General features: G+C 36.0%; 1 protein-coding gene across 1 annotated transcript; it reads right to left on the reverse strand.

The window, feature by feature from the left end:
• Positions 1-525: 525 nt before the first annotated feature.
• On the reverse strand, positions 526-2,295 carry LOC124910800. The gene has a single exon (XM_047451483.1). It carries the CDS (start codon positions 2,293-2,295, stop codon positions 526-528), a length of 1,770 nt encoding a protein of 589 aa, XP_047307439.1.
• Between the last annotated feature and the right edge of the window lie 17,681 nt (positions 2,296-19,976).

The following is a 19,976-nucleotide window of genomic DNA, read 5'->3' on the forward strand; positions in this document are numbered from 1 at the left end:
TTTAAAATTAGTCTTAAAAAGAAAATTATTGGGCTGAATTACATATTATAGTTAACTGATTAATCAAAATAATTGCTGAGCTAAAAATATAATAAAAAACGCTAAACGGAAGAAAAAAAAACAATCACAAAATGCTTTTAAAAATAGCTGGAAAATATATTTTAATAATATAGTTCAAAATCAATTTTTAAAAGAAATACCTTTAGAGATCCATAATCAAATATTACCGTTGCTAATTTAAGTGTCTATATCATTTGGCTGACTGTATCTCTTCCATTGTCTAAATTATGTATTCATTTAAGAAATTTACATATTCCAGAATTTATACTTTATTTCCTTTATACCAAACTTGTCAATATTATCTTACAAGACCATAGGATAATTATGTTCCGCTAAAAAACATATAAAAACAGTACATATTCTTTAATGAAAAGAATTGGATACAAAAAGTCAAATTTTATAAATAGGTGTAACCAATTACATTTTCTAAAAATGAAGCAAAATTCCAAAAAAAAGAATTAAGGGTTATGGTTGACGAGGAGGGCGAAAGGGGATCGGAATGACACCGCTCTGAGTGTCCAATGCATATATCATTCTGGAAGAGAATCCAGGAGGGGGCGGTAATGGGTCTCTTATTAGAATCAATGTTGTACCGGGATGATGAGACGAAGAAGAAGCAGCAGCATAAGCAGCAGCAACAGCACGATCAGTTGGCGGGGGTAATGGGTGGTCTCTTGTTACATTCAATGTTGAACCGGGATGATGATGAGCCGAAGAAGAAGCAGCAGCAAGATCACGAGTTGGCGGTTGAATCATCACTGATCCATCAGTTCTGGTTCTTTCTTGATTCACAACCGGTGGTTGAACTTCATTTCTGTTTCTAGGTGGCCTCCCAAGATGAATCCTTATGGATCTCTTCCAACAACGGTAGTACCTGGTGGTCATTTCAGGCTCATACAATCTTGTTGGCACATTAATGACATGATCTACTATGGGCCGAGCATAATTTCTCCACGCAATCTCAGAAGTTCCATCTTCACGAGCAACTTCACCTACGGGAATGTCTTGATCAAACCCGAACTGCATCCCCACTCGATGAGGCAGATATTGCTCAATGCAATCCACTTCCACCCCAACAAGCTCGGATACCCTGATACAACGGACAAAGTCCTCCAGAACTTCCCTGTCTAAATAATACGAGTCGAACACCCTCACCACCTTCTTACCATACAGCTCTGACATGAACCCTTTGTAATCACGGGTCGTGTATGGCCTCCATACAAACTTCTTCCCGCTCTCATTGAAAACTCGAGCAATGTTTTCATTTTCAAGGCCTTCGGTCCCCGCAGTATGCCATCTGCATATTCTTGGCTCCGTCATCCCCACTGTCCTAATGCCCTGTGGCCTCAAGGACTCGAACCTCTCCCATATCCAAACCTGGACCAGCTGAAAAGGAGCCCAAAGTGTGATCTTATTCGGCGGCCGCCTCGATTTAGATGGTTTGCGCGTGCTACGTTGCTCCCGTCGTTTAAGCAAATCAAGGTCCCGATAAAGGCTGGCTAGGACAGCCGGGGCCAAGGCGATTCTGGTTGCCCTCGAGAGGTGTACGGCAATTGGGAACACATTGGTTCGAACTGTGTCAATCGCCGGTCCAGTGAAAACGAACCTGGACAGCCAAAGTGATAGGAAAGCTTCATGCTCTATATCACTCCCACTGTCCATGAACTTGTCCATCCAAAGCTTTTGACAAGCTCTGGATGCTTTGGAGCGGACTATTTCCCTTCTCTCCGCTATCAGCAAATCTTCAATCTCCTTCAAATCGGGAGTTTCTAATGGCTTGAGAACACAAAAGTCCCCAAGACTGAAACCTCCGATTGCGGCCACGTCTTCAAGGGTGACCGTAGCTTCCCCCCATGGGAAGATGAATGATTTGGTTTCGGAGCACCATCTATCGGAGAGTTTGAGGATAACCTCCTTTTGTTGGGTGATGGTGCAAAGAGAGCCGGTGATGGCCTCTGCGATCCCAGCTCTCTCCCATATAGGTTGGTAGAGAGGGCGCATTTGGGACACCCATTGTTCCCATCGTGCTGTACACTTTCTCCAACCATCGAAGTAAACCTCGTCATTTGGGACAGGGTTTGCAGAATGAGGGATCATTATTGTGGGTGAGGTTTCCTCCACATTTAGGGAAGGGAGGAGAAAACGAGCATTTCTGCGAATAGGTTGTCCACCCCTTGAAGGTGACATCACCGTCTCTTCTCTCTCAACCATTAGGGTTACAATAGGGGCAGCCATTGACAACAAATACTGAGTAGCAAGAGGCAATAAGCAATAAGCAAGAGGCAAGAAGAGCAAGCTAGAGGAGGAGTAGAATTCGTAGATTATTTTGATAGTTTTTGTTTTCAATTTATAATACTCAAAAGAAAAAATATTGTAACATTTTACTTTCTTAATTATCTACATTTAGTAATTATTTAAAAAAAAAATTGATTTCAAAAATCTTATTACATTAAATAATTTAAAACTTTTCTTTTTATAAAAACATTACTTTTAGTAATTATATAATAAAAAAAGAAAAAGTCATTTGGATTTCAAAAATCATTACTCTTTTATATTAAATAATTTCAAACTTATCCTTTTATAAAAACAATACTTAATAGTAATTATATAAAAAAGTAAAATATATTGGATTTCAAGAATCATAATTGCTTTAGGTTAATTAAATTAGATAATTTTAAATTAAGAATATATAATTTATTATGCATATAAAATAATGTATTAATCAATTATTAAAAATGGTATAATATCTTTTATGAGATTTCTTCAATATAGTTCTTTTTATTTTTGTATGGAATAATTATATTTCTTTGATAAATTTCATATTAAATTGTTAGGAAAGAAAATTAAATAATTTTATTTCTTAAAATAAATAAATAATTCAATAGATGTGATTAAGTAAATGGGTTAATCAACCTCACATCATTAGTGTAGTTCTAATTCTAATGAACCTTGCCATTATAAAATTGATTAGAATATTACAATGTAATGGACTATTTAATTATTGTTTAAATTAATTAATTTTATGTAACAAGTCAAAATGAAACAAAATTCTAAATCAAAATATTATTTTTGTTTTTGTATCTAAATATTATGTCAACAACAAATATTCATAAAAATAGATTTGGAATGAGAAACATATTACTTAATTAAACGAAAAATTATTTAATGACAATAAATTCATTATACGCATTTTAACAATATTTGTTTTGACTTAATCTACGCTTATTCTAATTTTATTTTGTCGTATGTTGTCATTTGTTTAATTAGGTTGTTTTGTCGTATAGACGATTTGTACTTAATTTGTATTTGTTGAATCGATAAATATTTTTATAAATTAATATTTATAAGTTCCAAAATTTCAAACTAGTATGTGATGTTTCTAGATTGGATATAATGAAATAGATAATTTCATGTTTGCGAAAAAAATGATAAATGTATATAATAATATTAGTAGTTCTATTTGAAGGTAAATGTGGAGACTATGATCCTAAGAGTCGTACATAGACGATTTTCAAATCTGCGACCTTCGAAGAAATGATTCATCATTTAGTGACGCTTAATCATGATAATCATACCAACTCTCATGGTGTCCATGGTCGTTCAGACCATTAAAGCCAACGTCGCCCATAACTATTCTTTCACGAAACTCTTCTCTACATACTGAGACTGAAGTGGATGGTTTTCAGTAAACATAGCGATTATGTTAATGTTGTCATCGTTCTAAACTCGTCAAATGCTTCTTTCTCTAATTTGTTTTGTTCGTCTTTCACCCTTCCATTTTCATCGTTCATTCTTTACTTTTTAGATTCTAGGTACATTCTCTTCCATTTCTATACTAATAATATTCACAAATAGTATTTGTACAATGTTTAGCTTATTTGCTTCTAATAGCAATTTTGATCATATTCGGTTGGTTCTTACTTTTTACATCTTTTATTGATTCAAATTATTCCAGTTTTCTATGATTGTCATTCTACTAGTTATAGGATAAATATGTAAATTATTGCTTCATCTATATTCATTTTATGAGTTTTGATGAAAATGTAATGTAATGTGAATTGAATTTAATTATGTTGATCGGAGAAAGTATGAAATGAATTTAACTTGCAATATAATTATTTGTTCAACATTTTGACAATTTTTTGTTGTTGAACATCATGTAGGGATGGGATAAATGGAAGACATAAGTAAATAAGTTGTATTGAATTTCATTATGGATTCGATGCGATCATCCCTAAGAGGGATTCATTGAAAACTATGTTAAAAAATACTTGTTCTTATTCCACACTACAACTTGTCACCAGATACAATTATTTATATATACATGTTATGTTATACATTAAACTCTATAAGTTGGTTAATTCTAATTAACTTTGAAGTTACCATATTTTACTAACATCTATCTATTACTTATGTTAACGTATTTGTAAGCCAACATAGTTGACTATCTCTCAATTTGCGCTTTAAAAAGCATGTATAACCTAGTTCATATGTTTGTCGTTAAACCAATATCTTATCGCCTTGAATATATTTATTTAATGACAAATGACGAATTATTTAATGAAAGCAAATTCATTATATGCCTGGTACAAGTACTTGTTTTGACTTCAAGTGTATATTATAATTTTTTTTCATACTTTTGTCGTATGTTGTCATTTGTTTTGTTAGGTGATTTGCACTTAATTTGTATTTATTAAATTGTGACATATTTTTACTACGATACTATTTATAAGCGCTCCAAAATTTCTGACATCTATGTTAGATAGATTGAAATAGATAATTTCATGTTTGCAAAAAAATGAAAAAAAAAAGTTTGATAATATTACATTCTTGATAGAAAACTTGTAATTATGAAAATCCACTCGTCAAAATGTTGTCAATAGTGTTTAATTTTAGCGATGTTATAATTTTTTCCGTAGCGGTTGGTAAAAGAAAAACGAAAGGGTCACTAAATATACTTAAATAACCATGGATTTTTATTTACTTTTATTTTAAATACTAAGTATACATTATATTTGGACCGCTCTCTGCAAACCGAAGGACGAGGGAGACATCGACTTGAAGAACTATATCGAGTGGAACAAAGCTCTCACCTTCAAATATCTATGAGCTTTGAAACGCAATCAGGAGTCACTATGGATCAAATGAGTACATACGAGGTTTATGAAATACGAAACCAGCATCTGGACCTGCAAAATTCATGAAGGTATGAGCTAGTCTCTGAAAAAGATTCTTAAACTAAGAAGCGATATTGCAAATCTTTATGACATCCGGCTAGGGGATGGGAAAGACACTCTATTCTAAAATAGATAAATAATACAATAGATGTTATAAAATAAATCGGTTAATCAAAGTGTAATTCTAACTTTAATGAACCTTGCCATTATAAATTTGATTAGAATATTACAATGTAATCGAACTATTTAATTATTGTTTAAATTAATTAATTTTATGTAACAAAATTCTAAGTCCAAATGAAACAAAATTCTAAGTCAAAATGTTATTTTTGTTTTTGTAACTACATATTATATCAATAACAAATATTCATAAAAATCGAGGATATGAAACATATTACTTAATGAAACCTAAAATTATTTAATGACAATAGATTCATTATGCGCATTTTAACAATATTTGTTTTGACTTAATCGAGGTTTATTTTAATTTTTTAATTTTTTTGTCGTAGGTTATCATTTGTTTTATTAGGTTGTTTTGTTGTGTCAGGCGATTTATAATATATTTGTATTTGTTGAATTGATAAATATTTTTGCAAAGCAATATTTATAAGTTCCAAAATTTCTCACTAGTATACAATGTTTCTATGTTGAATATAATGAAATTGATAATTTCATGTTTAGATAAATGAAAAGATAAATGTATATTAATAATAATAGTTACTTCAAAATGTGGAGACTATGATCCTGTGAGTCGTACACAAACAGGGGACAGATCTATGTGGGAGCTCGCACTAATAAAAATGGGCATTTTACCGACAGTATAAACTGTCGGTAAAGGCCATATAATTTTCGTTAACACCCATTTACCGACAAGTCAACAAACTATCGGCATCTGTCGGTATTACTCTTGTCGGTATAGGGTTAGGGGTCTAAGCCGACAGGTTGCAAACCTGTCGGTCTAACCTATACCGAAAGATTAATGTATATCTTTCGGCGTATACTTTTCTGAAAGATATGATTAGATCTATCGGTATCAATTATAAAATGATATTTTAACATAGATCATATTTCTTCTAATTAGGCTGACAACAACTTGGATACATAAAAATCGAATAGGCTCTTTAATCTATTTTCAGATAAATAGCGAAAGATATTGAAATCTTTCGGAAATGACTTTACCGAAAGATTCATTCACATCTTTCGGTATTACCTATACCGACAAATATATCCATTTGTGACAGATGCATTTAAAATTGTCGGTATTGGGCATTACCAACAGTTTTACGCATAACTGTCGGTATTGGGCTTTGCCGACAGATTTGCACAAATCTATCGGGGTTATGTTATGTGCATATGATTTTCTAACAAATTCCTTGATATCTTTCGGTATTCCCTCTATACATATTTTTAATGATTTTATTTGTTTTTTGCATAAACATAACCTGTTAATTATCAGTCAAACAAAAAAATTAAAATACAATCCATTAATAAAAAAATTCATTACATTTCCAAAATTCATAATCCAATACAAAATATAATCTACTAATCCAAAAACTACTTACTCCAAACAAGATAAACTAAACCATATGTAAAAAGTACTTACATCCAACACGTTAAACTAATCCATGACATCCAAAAAGTACATAATGCATGAAAAAAACATTTACTTAAATGTACTAACTAGAGGGTGGTGACGGGGGTGGTGGTTGATTCAGTAACTGTGAAAATATATATGAAATTTGTCGTTTAGATTCCTTCAGTTCAGCTTGCATTTTGTTGCTGTTACTTTCGAGTTCATTGACCCTCATCCGGAGTTGTCGGTTCTCCTCCCTTAACGACGACCCTACACGTTGTGAATTGTTGCCCCTCCGCCGATCTCCGTGAAAACTGTCACGGGCTCAGTCTTTTCACTGACGATCCGTGCGGCACTAGTTACGATCTTCGCAAGAACGAGTAACTAGTCAGCCTTTCTCGACGCAACACTCGACGTTTAATAGAATTGACACAAGAATTCTAGAGAGAGAGTAACTCTTACAAAAAAATAGTAGTATATTACTCGAATACTTGGTGATTTACAATGTAATACTTCACAGGTATTTATAGGACTAATTCTAGCTGTTACATTGATTGTGCACTAATTTAGGGATTCCTTGTAATTATCAATCAAGGACATTCCTTATTAAGGACATTCCTTTTATATGTCAATTAGTGATGCACTAATCAAGGAATTCCTTCTAACTCTCAATTAGGTGCGCTAATCAAGGACCTTCCTTCCAGCTTCCTTCCAGTCTAGAATCTTCCTTGGGTTGGGCTTAAGAAGGCTCAAGCCTCCTCCTCTTCTTGGGCCAGGAGGATTGGGTCGTGACATTCTCCTTAAGCCTCCTCTTCTTGGGCTAGGAAGATTGGGCTGTGACATTCTCCCCCACTCAATCTGGCGACGTCCTCGTCGCTTCCTCCTTGTAGGCCTGGATGATGTCTCCACATGAGACAAAAGTTTTGAGCGACGTGCTGACTTTCTAACCCGTTTCTTCTCTAAGAAAGGGCCTTCGAATTGCCTCACAAGCCCCTTATGAATTTTGGAAAATTGTCTCTCTTGATGGAGGAGAAGTTTTACTATCACTCGGTTTCCTCCGAACTCCAAGTGTCTTCTCTTCTTTTCCTCCCATTTCTTCATTCTTTTGGCGTTCTTGGCTATTTCGCACTTCTCTTTCTTGAATGGAAACTCCTCTGGTTGCCTCTTTAATTCCTCCAATTTGGGAGGTTTAATGCGATAAAGAACCGTCGCCGATGGTTTAGTACATTTGACTAACTCTTCTCTATTCTCCACCTCTCTCTTATGGTGGAGTTTCTCTAATACTCCAGCGGGCATTACATCGTGACCTTTCTCTAGGAAGATTGTAACTTCTAGATGTATCTTCTCTTTAGACGCAGTGTTCTCATCTCCTTTCACAATGACAAAAGATGATGGGTAGGTGTCCTCCGCACCTTTTGAGAGTTGCATGGCAGATAGGTGCCTAGTTTCTCTCCTGCCCTCTCTTGTTAGAGGTATTGTGCGAGTATTACCTTGCTCTAGAATGTACATCATATTGGCAGAAGGGAGTAGGATAGCATTTACCTTGTCTAGGAACTCTATGCCGAGAACCATTTTGTAGTCATCCATGTCGATAATGGAGAAATCCAGAAGGCCGGTCCACTCCCCCAAGTTGATCTTTACATTACGAGCAACTCCATAAGTCGCACTTGGTGCCGAGTTGACTGCTTTAAGCCACCCTTTCTCTTTAGTGTACTTAATCCCCAGTCTTCTCGCCTCCTTTACCTCTAGAAAATTGTTGTTGGCTCCCGTATCCAACAAAGCTTTAACCATGTGGTTTCTTACTCTAGTTTCCACAAATAGTCGTCCTTTCTTCACGGACTTTGACTTATCAAACTTTGCTGTAACGGCACTGATTAGGTTTAACGACCCCAAGCGATCTTCATCGTGAAGGCGTTCTTGCTCCTCCATCAATGCTGATAGTTTATTCTTCACAGGGCACTCTCTTGCTTTGTGCGGCCCTTCACAAAAGAAACACTTTATCCGGGGTTTCTCTCCATGTTTCTCGTCACGATCTCCTTTACCATTGGATTTGGTAAACTTAACTGGGTCTTCATTGTTATTGATATGGTCTCCACCATTTTCCCCATTGTCATTCCTCTCATAGGTCGACTTTGGTTTCTCTTGCCTTCTCATCTCGACAAGAGATTCAGCCACGGCAATTGCGGAGCTTAGATCTTGGACACTACGTCGTTCCAATTCCAACTTCGCCCACATTTGTAGACCATCAGTGAAGGCAAACAAGGCTTCGTCGTCTGAGTAGTTAGGGATCTCAAGGAGAGTAGCGATAAACTCCTTGACATACTCCTTGATACTCCCTCTTTGTGAGAGCCGCCGCAACTTGGCCCTTGCTTCTCGAATGGCGTTTTCAGGATAGAACTGTCTCTTGAGTTCATCCTTGAATTCACCCCAGGTATTGATAGAACACGTACCTCTTTCAATGTCGCTACTCCTTCGCCTCCACCACAGCATTGCGGTGTCTTCCAGGTATGTCGTGGCAGTATCAATCTTCCTCGCCTCTTCTACTAGGCCGAGTGCTTTGAAGTACTGGTCCAGACTCCATAAGAAGTTGTCGATCTCCTTCGCATTCCTCTCGCCTAAATACGCTTTAGGCCTTGGAATGTCTATCCTTATCGGATTGGGGACTCCTACAGGCGCGCGTCCGCACTCTTGCGCAACCGCCTTCTTGAGTAACGCCACATCCTCTTCGGTATCTTGTAACTTAGAAGTCATTACCTCGAGTTTCTCAGTCAAGGTCCTGATTTCACCAAGGAGTGTCTTCTCCACGATCTGAGCTTGCTCTTGACACTTGGACAAGCCTTCATTCAGGGCACCTTGCATTCCTTCTCGGAGCTCGTCTCTCTCCTTCTCAAGCTCGGCAATGCGTTCCTCTAGGTCCCCGTCATTATCTTGTCCGTACGCCACGGTGAGTTCTACCTTCTCCAACCTGGCGATAATGTCAACGATAGCATCTCTTGATCTTTCTCTTTCTTTGGTAGCTTTAGTTCCTCCCGCCTGAACTTTGCGAGAGTTCCTACCATCTTCTCCGGTCCCGTGGGGAAGATTCTCTACTTCGTCCACGACCTTTGAAGTTTCTTCCGATCTCCTCGTCATTTCAGCTCTGATACCAATTGTCACGGGCTCAGTCTTTTCACTGACGATCCGTGCGGCACTAGTTACGATCTTCGCAAGAACGAGTAACTAGTCAGCCTTTCTCGACGCAACACTCGACGTTTAATAGAATTGACACAAGAATTCTAGAGAGAGAGTAACTCTTACAAAAAAATAGTAGTATATTACTCGAATACTTGGTGATTTACAATGTAATACTTCACAGGTATTTATAGGACTAATTCTAGCTGTTACATTGATTGTGCACTAATTTAGGGATTCCTTGTAATTATCAATCAAGGACATTCCTTATTAAGGACATTCCTTTTATATGTCAATTAGTGATGCACTAATCAAGGAATTCCTTCTAACTCTCAATTAGGTGCGCTAATCAAGGACCTTCCTTCCAGCTTCCTTCCAGTCTAGAATCTTCCTTGGGTTGGGCTTAAGAAGGCTCAAGCCTCCTCCTCTTCTTGGGCCAGGAGGATTGGGTCGTGACATTCTCCTTAAGCCTCCTCTTCTTGGGCCAGGAAGATTGGGCTGTGACAAAACGCGTTGGCCGCATGCCTAACCCCATAATCATTATGCGCATTTTAACAATATTTGTTTTGACTTAATCGAGGTTTATTCTAATTTTTTAAAATTTTGTCGATCCCCGTGAAAACGCGTTGGCCGCACGCTTAACCCTATATTCATCACTGTCTAGTGTCGTTGGGACCCAAACACTCTTTCGGTCACTTCGAAGTCGGTGATATCAGGCGTGTCGTTAATCACTTGTTCCATCTCCACCTGCACATTTCAAAGTTTCATTGTATAAGATGTATATATAGTTCTATTAAATTTTCAATTATACTTATTTATTAACTTACGATCTTCTCTAGTGATATTGGGTTCAGAATCAAGATAGGGTTGTCTTTGGTGGGTCTCGGAATTTGAGTCTTTCTAAGCCTCTCTATGATAGTTGGTGGACGTCCGAGTTCAACCATATGTACAAATAAATTAGTGTTAATCAGTAAATTAGTTAAATTATTTATAATAGGTCTAACTGAATTGTTTACTGCCTGTAAGGTGTAGAAACTTTACTTATTTTCTATTGCCAATATTGATAGAGCTTTTTCTGCATTTAAAATAAAAAAGAAGTTATAACCAGTGTCGTTAGTACATATTTCAATTATGAAATTATACGTACCTTGAAATTCTCAGTGAAGAAGTGGTGTCCGCAGAGTAACTCCCAATCTGTTGGATAATAACATGGGGGTGAATTCGTAAGCACGGCTGCCTCATCTCCATTATGAATCCGGACATAATCCCGACTCAAATCGGAGCGCCACCTATCTTATATTTATTTGGCGTGTAAAATCCCGGCCTCTCTGAACGTATCTATAGACATATATGTATTCTCAAATGGATCCTAAAATATAAAATCACCAAATGTTATAAAACTTCTTTTGAATATTAATTAAGGTTCAATTTTTTACCGTCATAGCACGCCACAGGGAATCGAGTTGGTTGGTACTCAAAGCTCTCCACTTTAATTGGCGATGCGAGATGAGTTGAGGGTCCCGCACCATCGACCCCACATGCCAACACCACATACGCCTCGCATCACCATCTGGCCTCCCATCCATTTCTCCGAAAGTCAGCTGCACTTTAGATCCTTGAGCCCTTTCAGCAAGCTCAATATTCTTATCCCGACCTTGTCTCCGCGTGGAGGAAGAACCTATAAAAGAAGCAAATTAATATTATTAGGTCAAAAACATTATAAACATTATAAACAATAAATATTTATACAAATTTACCAGTACCAGCAGTGTCCGGAGTGGACTAGTCATCCCCATGATGTTCATGCTCATGCACAGCCTCCTGATCATCCTTTGCCCCGGGAAACATATTCTCAATGAAATCATCAGCATCATCCTCCTCTTTTGGCTGGTTTGGTATGAAAGAAGATATTGGGACAGGATTTAACACCGAACCCACTGAAGGCAACACCGGATCTCCTGAATGCTCTCCCCGGCTCCCTGAAGACCCCCCTCAGGTCGTAAGGTCGCCTACCTGTGAAATCAGCCCCTTGAATGTCTTGATGAGTTTTCTTGGCGCCATTGTACGTACCTGTTAACAAAGATAGTACGAGAATATTTATTAGTATGAAATCAATATGATGTGAAGTTTAAGGTAAACCACTAATCTATTCTTAACTAGATATTTGTAAAACGTGGATTTATTTTTGTCACAATCTTCCAACCGGGTCGTGTTCCCATATCAGGGGCGTAGAATACTTGTTTTGCTTGACTCGCCAAAAAATAAGGTTCCTACATTTGGGTTTTTAAAAGTCGGTTAACATTTATACTTTCGAAACCATATTTATCCACTTTCACTCCGCGTTCCCCAGAATGTGCATCAAACCACTAACACTTGAAGAGGACAACCCAATCGAGTGGGTTGAAGCTCACTTCGGAAAAAAAAATATTACGGTGAAAATTTGACTATACCCGCTAAGTTCTTTAAAATTTTCAATATACTTCAATGTTTGTTTATCTAATTATTAAAAAAAATTGTAAAACTTACCTTTAACCATTAGTTTTATTCGTAATTTTCTCGTTTTTTTTAAACTCACCCCAAAAAAGTTTTAAGCCCGCCCTATTTTCTGGGTTCGTCCTTGTACACAAAATTTTTTAGATCTGCGACCTTCGAAGAAATGATTTATAATTTAGCGCCTTTTAATCATGATAACCATACCAACTCTCATGGCGTCCATGGTCATTCAGACCATTAGAGCCAACGTCGCCCACAACGATTCTCTCACGAAACTCTCCTCTATGATGACTGTTAGTAAACATAGAGATTATATTGATGTTGTCATCATCCTAAACCCATCAAAGGCTTCTTTGTCTAACTTGTTTTTCCTCACCTTTCATCCTTCCATTTTCATAGTCCATTCTTTGATTTTCAGATTCTAGGTACATTCTCTTTCATTTCTATACTAATAATATTCACAAATAATATTTGTACAATGTTTAGCTTATTCGCTTCTAATAGCAATTTTTTCATATTTGGTTGGTTCTTACTTTTTTACATCTTTTGAGGTTCCAAATTATTCCAAAATTGTCATTCTACTAGTTATAGGATAAATATGATCATTATTGCTTTATCTATATTCATTTTTTGAGTTTTGATGAAAATGTAATGTGAATTGAATTTAATTATGTTGATTGGAGAAAGTATTAAATGAATTTAACTTGCAATATAGTTATTTTTCAACATTTTGACAATTTATTTTTTTGTTGAACATCATGTAGGGATGGGATAAATGGAACACAAATAACTAAGTTGTATTGTATTTGATTATGGATTTGATGTGATCATCCCTAAAAGGGATTCATTGAACAATATGTTAAAAAATACTTGTTCTTATTCCACACTACAATTTGTCACTAGATACAATTATATATATATATATATATATATATATATATATAATATGTTATACATTAAACTCTATAAGTTGCTTAATTCTAATTAACTTTGAAGTTATATATGTTACTAACATCTATCTATTATTTGTATTTGAAAGCCAAAATAGTTGACTATCTCAATTTGTGCATTCTTTTATTTGACTTTATAAAGAATGTATATGTTTGTCGTTTAAACTAATGTTTTATCGCCTTGAAGATATTTTATTTAATGACAAAACGACAAATTATTTAATGAAAGTAAATTCATTATATGCATGGTAAAAGTACTTGTTTTGACTTTACACGTTTATTCTAATTTTTTTTCATGTTTTTTTGGTTGTCATTTGTTTTGTTAAATTATTTTGTATTGTTAGGCGATTTGCACTTAATTTGTATTTATTGAATTGTGACATATTTTTACTACGAGATTATTTATAAGCGCTCCAAAATTTCTGACATCTATGCTGGATAGAATGAAATAGATAATTTCATGTTTGCAAGAAAATGAAAAAAATAAAAATAGTTTGATAATATTACATTCTTGATAACAGACTTGTAATTATGAAAATTCACACGTCAAAATGTTGTCAATAGTGTTTAGTTTTAGCGATAGAATAATTTTTTCCGTAGCGGTTGGTAAAAGAAAAAGGAAAGGGTCGCTAAATATACTTATATAGCCACGGATTTTTATTTACTTTTATTTTAAATACTAAGTATACATTATATTTTAAATAAACCTAAGGCACAACTAATTTAAGAAAGAGGAGGCTCTAGCTGCTACTTGATGGTAAAAGTGGATGTTATGATCCTTGTGTGTTGCCCGCACACAGGGGACATCAGATCTGCGATCATTTTTCGAAGAAAATTGACACAACTTAATTATGATACCGGACCAAGACCAAGTCTCACGGTGTCCATGGAGGCTACTTTCATTTTGTGGTAATATTTTAAGAATTATTTATTAGATAACCATTTAAGAGCATCCCACCAACATAAAAAATAGGCACCCATGAGTTCATACTATATATTGTACTTTGATCCATCATATGAAAATGTGAAATTAATTGGATTTAATCATCTCTCCTAGTTACAGAATAAAGATATACATTTTTTATTTTTGAAAATGGACACGCAATGACAATGACAAAATAAATAAAAAATAAAATAAAATAAAATACAACCATCACCGGTGAAAAAGGGGTCAAAACCGAGAGTAAAAACTCTTAGTTTTGACCCTATAACTTTCGGTATAGACCAAATTCCGAGAGTTAAGGTAACTCTCGCCATCCCTCGGTATTGACTCTGTCGTTAAAAATAATTGTGTGTTTACCGAAAGATATCCTAGAGTTTTCGGTTTAGATAACCGAGAGAAAAACCGAGAGTTGTATGGAAAACTTTCGGTTTTTCTTCAAAGGGGAAAACCGAGAGTTATACAATTAACCTTCGGTTTTTCACTTTGAAGAAAACTGAGAGTTATTCAATTAACCTTCGGTTTTTCACTTTGAAAAAAACCGAGAGTTATTGAATTAATCTTCGGTTTTTCCCTTTGAAGAAATACCGAAAGTTATTCAATTAACCTTCGGGTTTTCCATTTGAAGAAAAACCGAGAGTTATTAAATTAACCTTCAGTTTTTCCCTTTGAGGAAAAACCGAAAGTTATTCAATTAACCTTCGGTTTTTCCCTTTGAAGAAAAACCGAAAGATATTCAATTAACCTTCGGTTTTTCCCTTTGAAGAAAAACCGAAAGATATTCTATTAACCTTCGGTTTTTCCCTTCGAAGAAAAATCGAAAGATTACATTTAACTTTCGGTTTTTCCCTACAAAATTTACAAAATAGCCCTATTGTTTTGTGCTCAACCGAAACCGAAACCTAAACATGTTCAGCCAAACCAATCAATTCATAAAACAAAATAATCATTCTAAAATTCTCAAATCAATCATCCCAACAACATGTTTTACATTAACCATTAAACATATTCAATCAATTCATATAGTCGAAACGTCTTAGAATTATCTGGTGGGGGAGGAGGTGGTTGATATTGCCGCATAAACATTTCAAAACTCTCTAATCTTGCATTCAATTCTAACCTTTCCTTCTCCTGTTTTTCACTTTCCCTATCCATTCTTGAAATCAATTCTACCTTTTCCGCTTGTATTTGATTAATTGTTTGAGTTTTTTCTTCATCCCTTTTCTTCAATTCCTCCAGTTCCATCGTCATTCTTTGATTCTCCTCAAATAATCGATTAGTGGCTCGTTGAGAATTGTTAGAACTTCGGAGATCCTCACGAAAGTGTGTGGGTCGGACGCCTGATCCCATACCGAATACTCCCCCATGCTTTTGGCGTACAAATACTCTCTCCGTCAACTCAAAGTCTGATATTTCCAGTTCGTTACTTAGAACTTCCTCCATCTCAACCTGCACATTTGAAATAATTTGTCAATTATATAATAATTTATAAACTAGTTATAAGTAATTTATTTAAATTAAATTCACTTACAATTTTATCTTGCACGTGTTCGTCCAGGACGGGAGTTGGGTTTTCTTTTGTCGGTTTTGGGGTACGGGTCCTCTTGAACACTTCAATGATAGATGGAGCCCGTCCAATTTCAATCGCCTGTTGAAATAAAAAATTTATATAATTCATAACAATCTTTATATTAAGTTATTACAAATAATTTACTTACCAACTCTTCTTCAATTTGAGCAAACGGTCTACTTCCCGTATGATGCGGGAATTTCAGCTTCTTTCTGTTAGCTATATTTGTGCTACTATTTTTCTGAATTTCAAATAAACAAATTATAGTTAGAATAACTAATATCATATTTTATTTGAATTATGAAACCATACCTTAAATTTAACCGTAAAGAAATGGTTGCGATACACAAACTCCCAATCATCTCGATCGTAGTCTGGTGGAGGATTGGCAAGTACCGCTGCCTCGTCTCCTTGATGGACGCGGATATATTCCTTGTTCAAATCCGAGTGCCATCTATCCCATATCTTCTTGACGTGTCCCAATCCGGTCTTTCGAAAAGAAACAATAGGACCATTAGTAGCCTCGAACGGATCCTGAAAATAAAAACATTCAAATGTTATAAAATAGGTGTGAGACGGCTGAGGGATCCCGCATAACCGACCCCACATGTCTAGACCACCTTGTTCTTCCCTCGTCAGCACCGCCGGGCCTCCCATTTACCTCTCTAAAAGTCTAGACGGCTGAGGAATCCTTGTCCCCGCTGGTCTCTTAGATAGCGCAATATTCTTGTTTTTCCCCATCTCTTACAGGCACAAGATTCTTCAAAATTATCAAATTCATAATTAGATATGTGAATCAATTCAAACTATAACTAATTGTAAACAAGTTACCTGTCGATGATGGGTCGGGAGTGGATCCATACTCCTCCTCTTCATCCTCCTCTTGAGGCTCCTCGTGACCTTCGTCGTTAGCCTCATCGTCGTCATCCCCCATATCAGCAAACGTACTCTCTACAAACTCTTCTGCCTCAGCAGCATCAACATCCTCGTCTGCTGGGGGAGCAGTAGCTATCGGGACCACAACAATAGGTGGTTGATCTCTAGAAGACGATTCTCGGAGCCTTAAGTTTTCTGATTGTGCAATGAGGTTCTAGTACGGCTTAGAGAGTTTGTTGGGTGTTTTCCTCATACTCCACCAAGGTTATTTACTACCTTTAGACATTCTTAATGCATACCATTAATAAATGAGCGAATAATTGAAATAAAGTAGTAATAAGAATTAATATAAAGTAAAAAAACATAAATCTACCTAATTAATTAATCTGAACTATATATTTGTAAACCGCGGTTTTATTTTTGTCACAATCTTCCAACCGGGTCGGGCTGACATATTAGGGGCGTAGAATACTTGTTTTGCTTGACTCGCCAATATATACGGGTCTTGACTTTGGGTTTTTAAAATTCGGTTTACATTTATACTTACGAAGCCATATTTATTCACTTTCACTCCTAGTTCCCCCGAGTGTGTATCAAACCACTTACACTTGAATAAAACAACTCGTTTGTGAGAAAAGTATTACACTTCGATTATATCCGTTAAAACTCCGTAGTATGACATAGTTTCAGACCCATTAACCCTTCAACAACCACCCTACTATTTTGAGTGGTCAAACCTTCGTCGTGTTTTTCTGTACATAATTTGTATCTGTTTACTTTACACCAAACAAACATAGACGAGTACATACTTGGACCTTATCCTAAGATTTTGAGGTCTTTTGATATGTCGTTAAATTCGGCTAATTGAGCAACCTATACATATACCCGAAATGTAGTTGTTAAAATAAATATAAAGAGTTAGGGTATATGGTTTATAATTTACTCACTCTATGCTTGAAATATGCGGCAAACGTTTCTCCACGAGACTCGTTGTTATTGCAATACTACATATAATCTCTACAAATAGATCGAATATTAAATAGCATACTCTTTAATGCTAATTAATAACAGCAACATAGAATCTTACATGTAAAAAGGTTCTGCTTCGGGGCAATTTTTCAAAATGTATGAATGAGATGTCACTCGATCGATATAAACCAACTTGTATATTTTTCCGTTCGGTAGGTCTTCCAACGATGAAAATATTGAAATGCCCGAGATTTCAGTTTGTGCATTTTCTTGCTTTTCTTCCTCCATATACCTGACACATAAACTAATACTCTCATTTACAAGATAACTCTCGCTTATAGAGGCTTCTGGGTGGTTATTATTCCGCAAATATCTTTTCATTGTACCCATGTAATGTTCAAATGGATACATCCATCGATACTGAACAGTTCCCCCAAGTAAAGCCTCAAATGACAAGTGAACCGGGAGATGTATCATGATGTCGAAGATTGACGTCGGAAAAATCATTTCAAATTTGCAAAGTGTCAATGTAATATCCATGTACAATTGTTTGAGGTCCGCTTGAATCAACTCTTTGAAACACAACAACCGAAAGAACTGAGACAAATTTACTAACGCATCATACACATTATCTGGAAGTAATCCACGGGTGGCTAAAGGAATAAGATATTCCAACAAAATGTAACAGTTATGACTCTTTAATCCCGAAATCTTTTTCTCTTCCAAATTTACACAACCACTGATATTTGAGAAAAAACTATCAGGCAACTTGAGATCTTTCAAGAATTTACAAAGATTTTTTTTATTATCGGATGTCAAAGTGAAAGGCGCTTCTGGATAATGAACCACTCCTTCATCATTTATAGGATGTAACCATGATTTTATGCCTAACAGTTGTAAGTCTTTACGGGCTTTAGGATCATCCTTAGTCTTCTCTTTCACATTCATTATCGTTCCCAACACGCTATCACAAATATTTTTCTCAATATGCATCACATCCAAATTATGTATCAATAATAATGATTTCCAATAAGGCAAACGGAAGAAAATGCTCAATTTGTTCCAATTGTCTCCCTGCGTTTCATGATATATCTTGGTTTTCTTGCTCAGATCCGTACTAAGAATTATGTCTTCTAGGTCTCGTGTTTGCTCATAACTTTCTTGCCCCGTTAACAATCTAGGGGGCTCTCTATAATCAGTTAGACCATCAAACGACTCTTTATCCCTTCTGTATTTGTGCTTTGATGGAAGGAAGCGTCTATGACCCATGTAACATTGTTTTGAACCATGAACCAATCGAAGAGATACCGTGTCTTTGTTACAACAAGAACAAGCAAATTTACCTTTCGTACTCCAGCCTGATAAATTCGCGTAGGCGGGAAAGTCGTTAATGGTCCACAACAACACCGCTCGCATGTTAAAGTATTGCGAGGTGTGTGCATCAAACGTTCTCACACCAGTTTGCCATAGTTCAGTCAACTCGTCGATCAATGGCTGGAGAAATATGTCAAATGCATCTCCCGGACTCTTTGGAACCGAGTTCATGTCAATTCATACAAATTCCAACTAAATCCAATTCAATTCAAACCTAAATCAAATCTAACCTAAAATCCAATTCATACAAATTCTAACTAAATCCAATTCAATTCAAACCTAAATCAAATCTCTAACATAAATCCAATTCAATTCATACCTAAATCAATTCTAACATAAATCAATTCATACAAAATCCTAAAATCAAACTAATCTAACCTAAAACTAATTTAACCTAAAATGAAACTAATATATATAACTTAAAATAAAAAAACTAATTAACCTTCAAATGTCGCCAGCGGCAGTCTTCAAACACCGGCAGCGGCGTCGTCAATCGGCGGCGCGGAAGCGGTTGCTTCAATCGGCGGCGCGGCGGAGTTAGCTAATCGGGCGATCTTCAATCCGCGGGATGCTCGTCGTCTTCGGCTGGAAAGCGGGCGATCTTCAATCGGGAGGCTCGTCTTCGGCTGGAGAGCGGGTAGTCTTCAATCGAAAGGCTTAGTCGGCTGGAAAGGGGCGGCGCGGAAGAAGAAGCGGGGAGAGAGAGTGCGATTAGGGTAAAGAAACGGGGAAGTGAGAAAGAAGGGTTTTTAATTAACTCTCGGTTTTTGTTTAATTAATTCCGAGAGTTATATAAAAACTCTCGGTTTTTGTTAACAAAATG

Source organism: Impatiens glandulifera, chromosome 1 (genome assembly GCF_907164915.1).
Source record: "Impatiens glandulifera chromosome 1, dImpGla2.1, whole genome shotgun sequence".
Classification (NCBI taxonomy): Eukaryota; Viridiplantae; Streptophyta; class Magnoliopsida; order Ericales; family Balsaminaceae; genus Impatiens; species Impatiens glandulifera.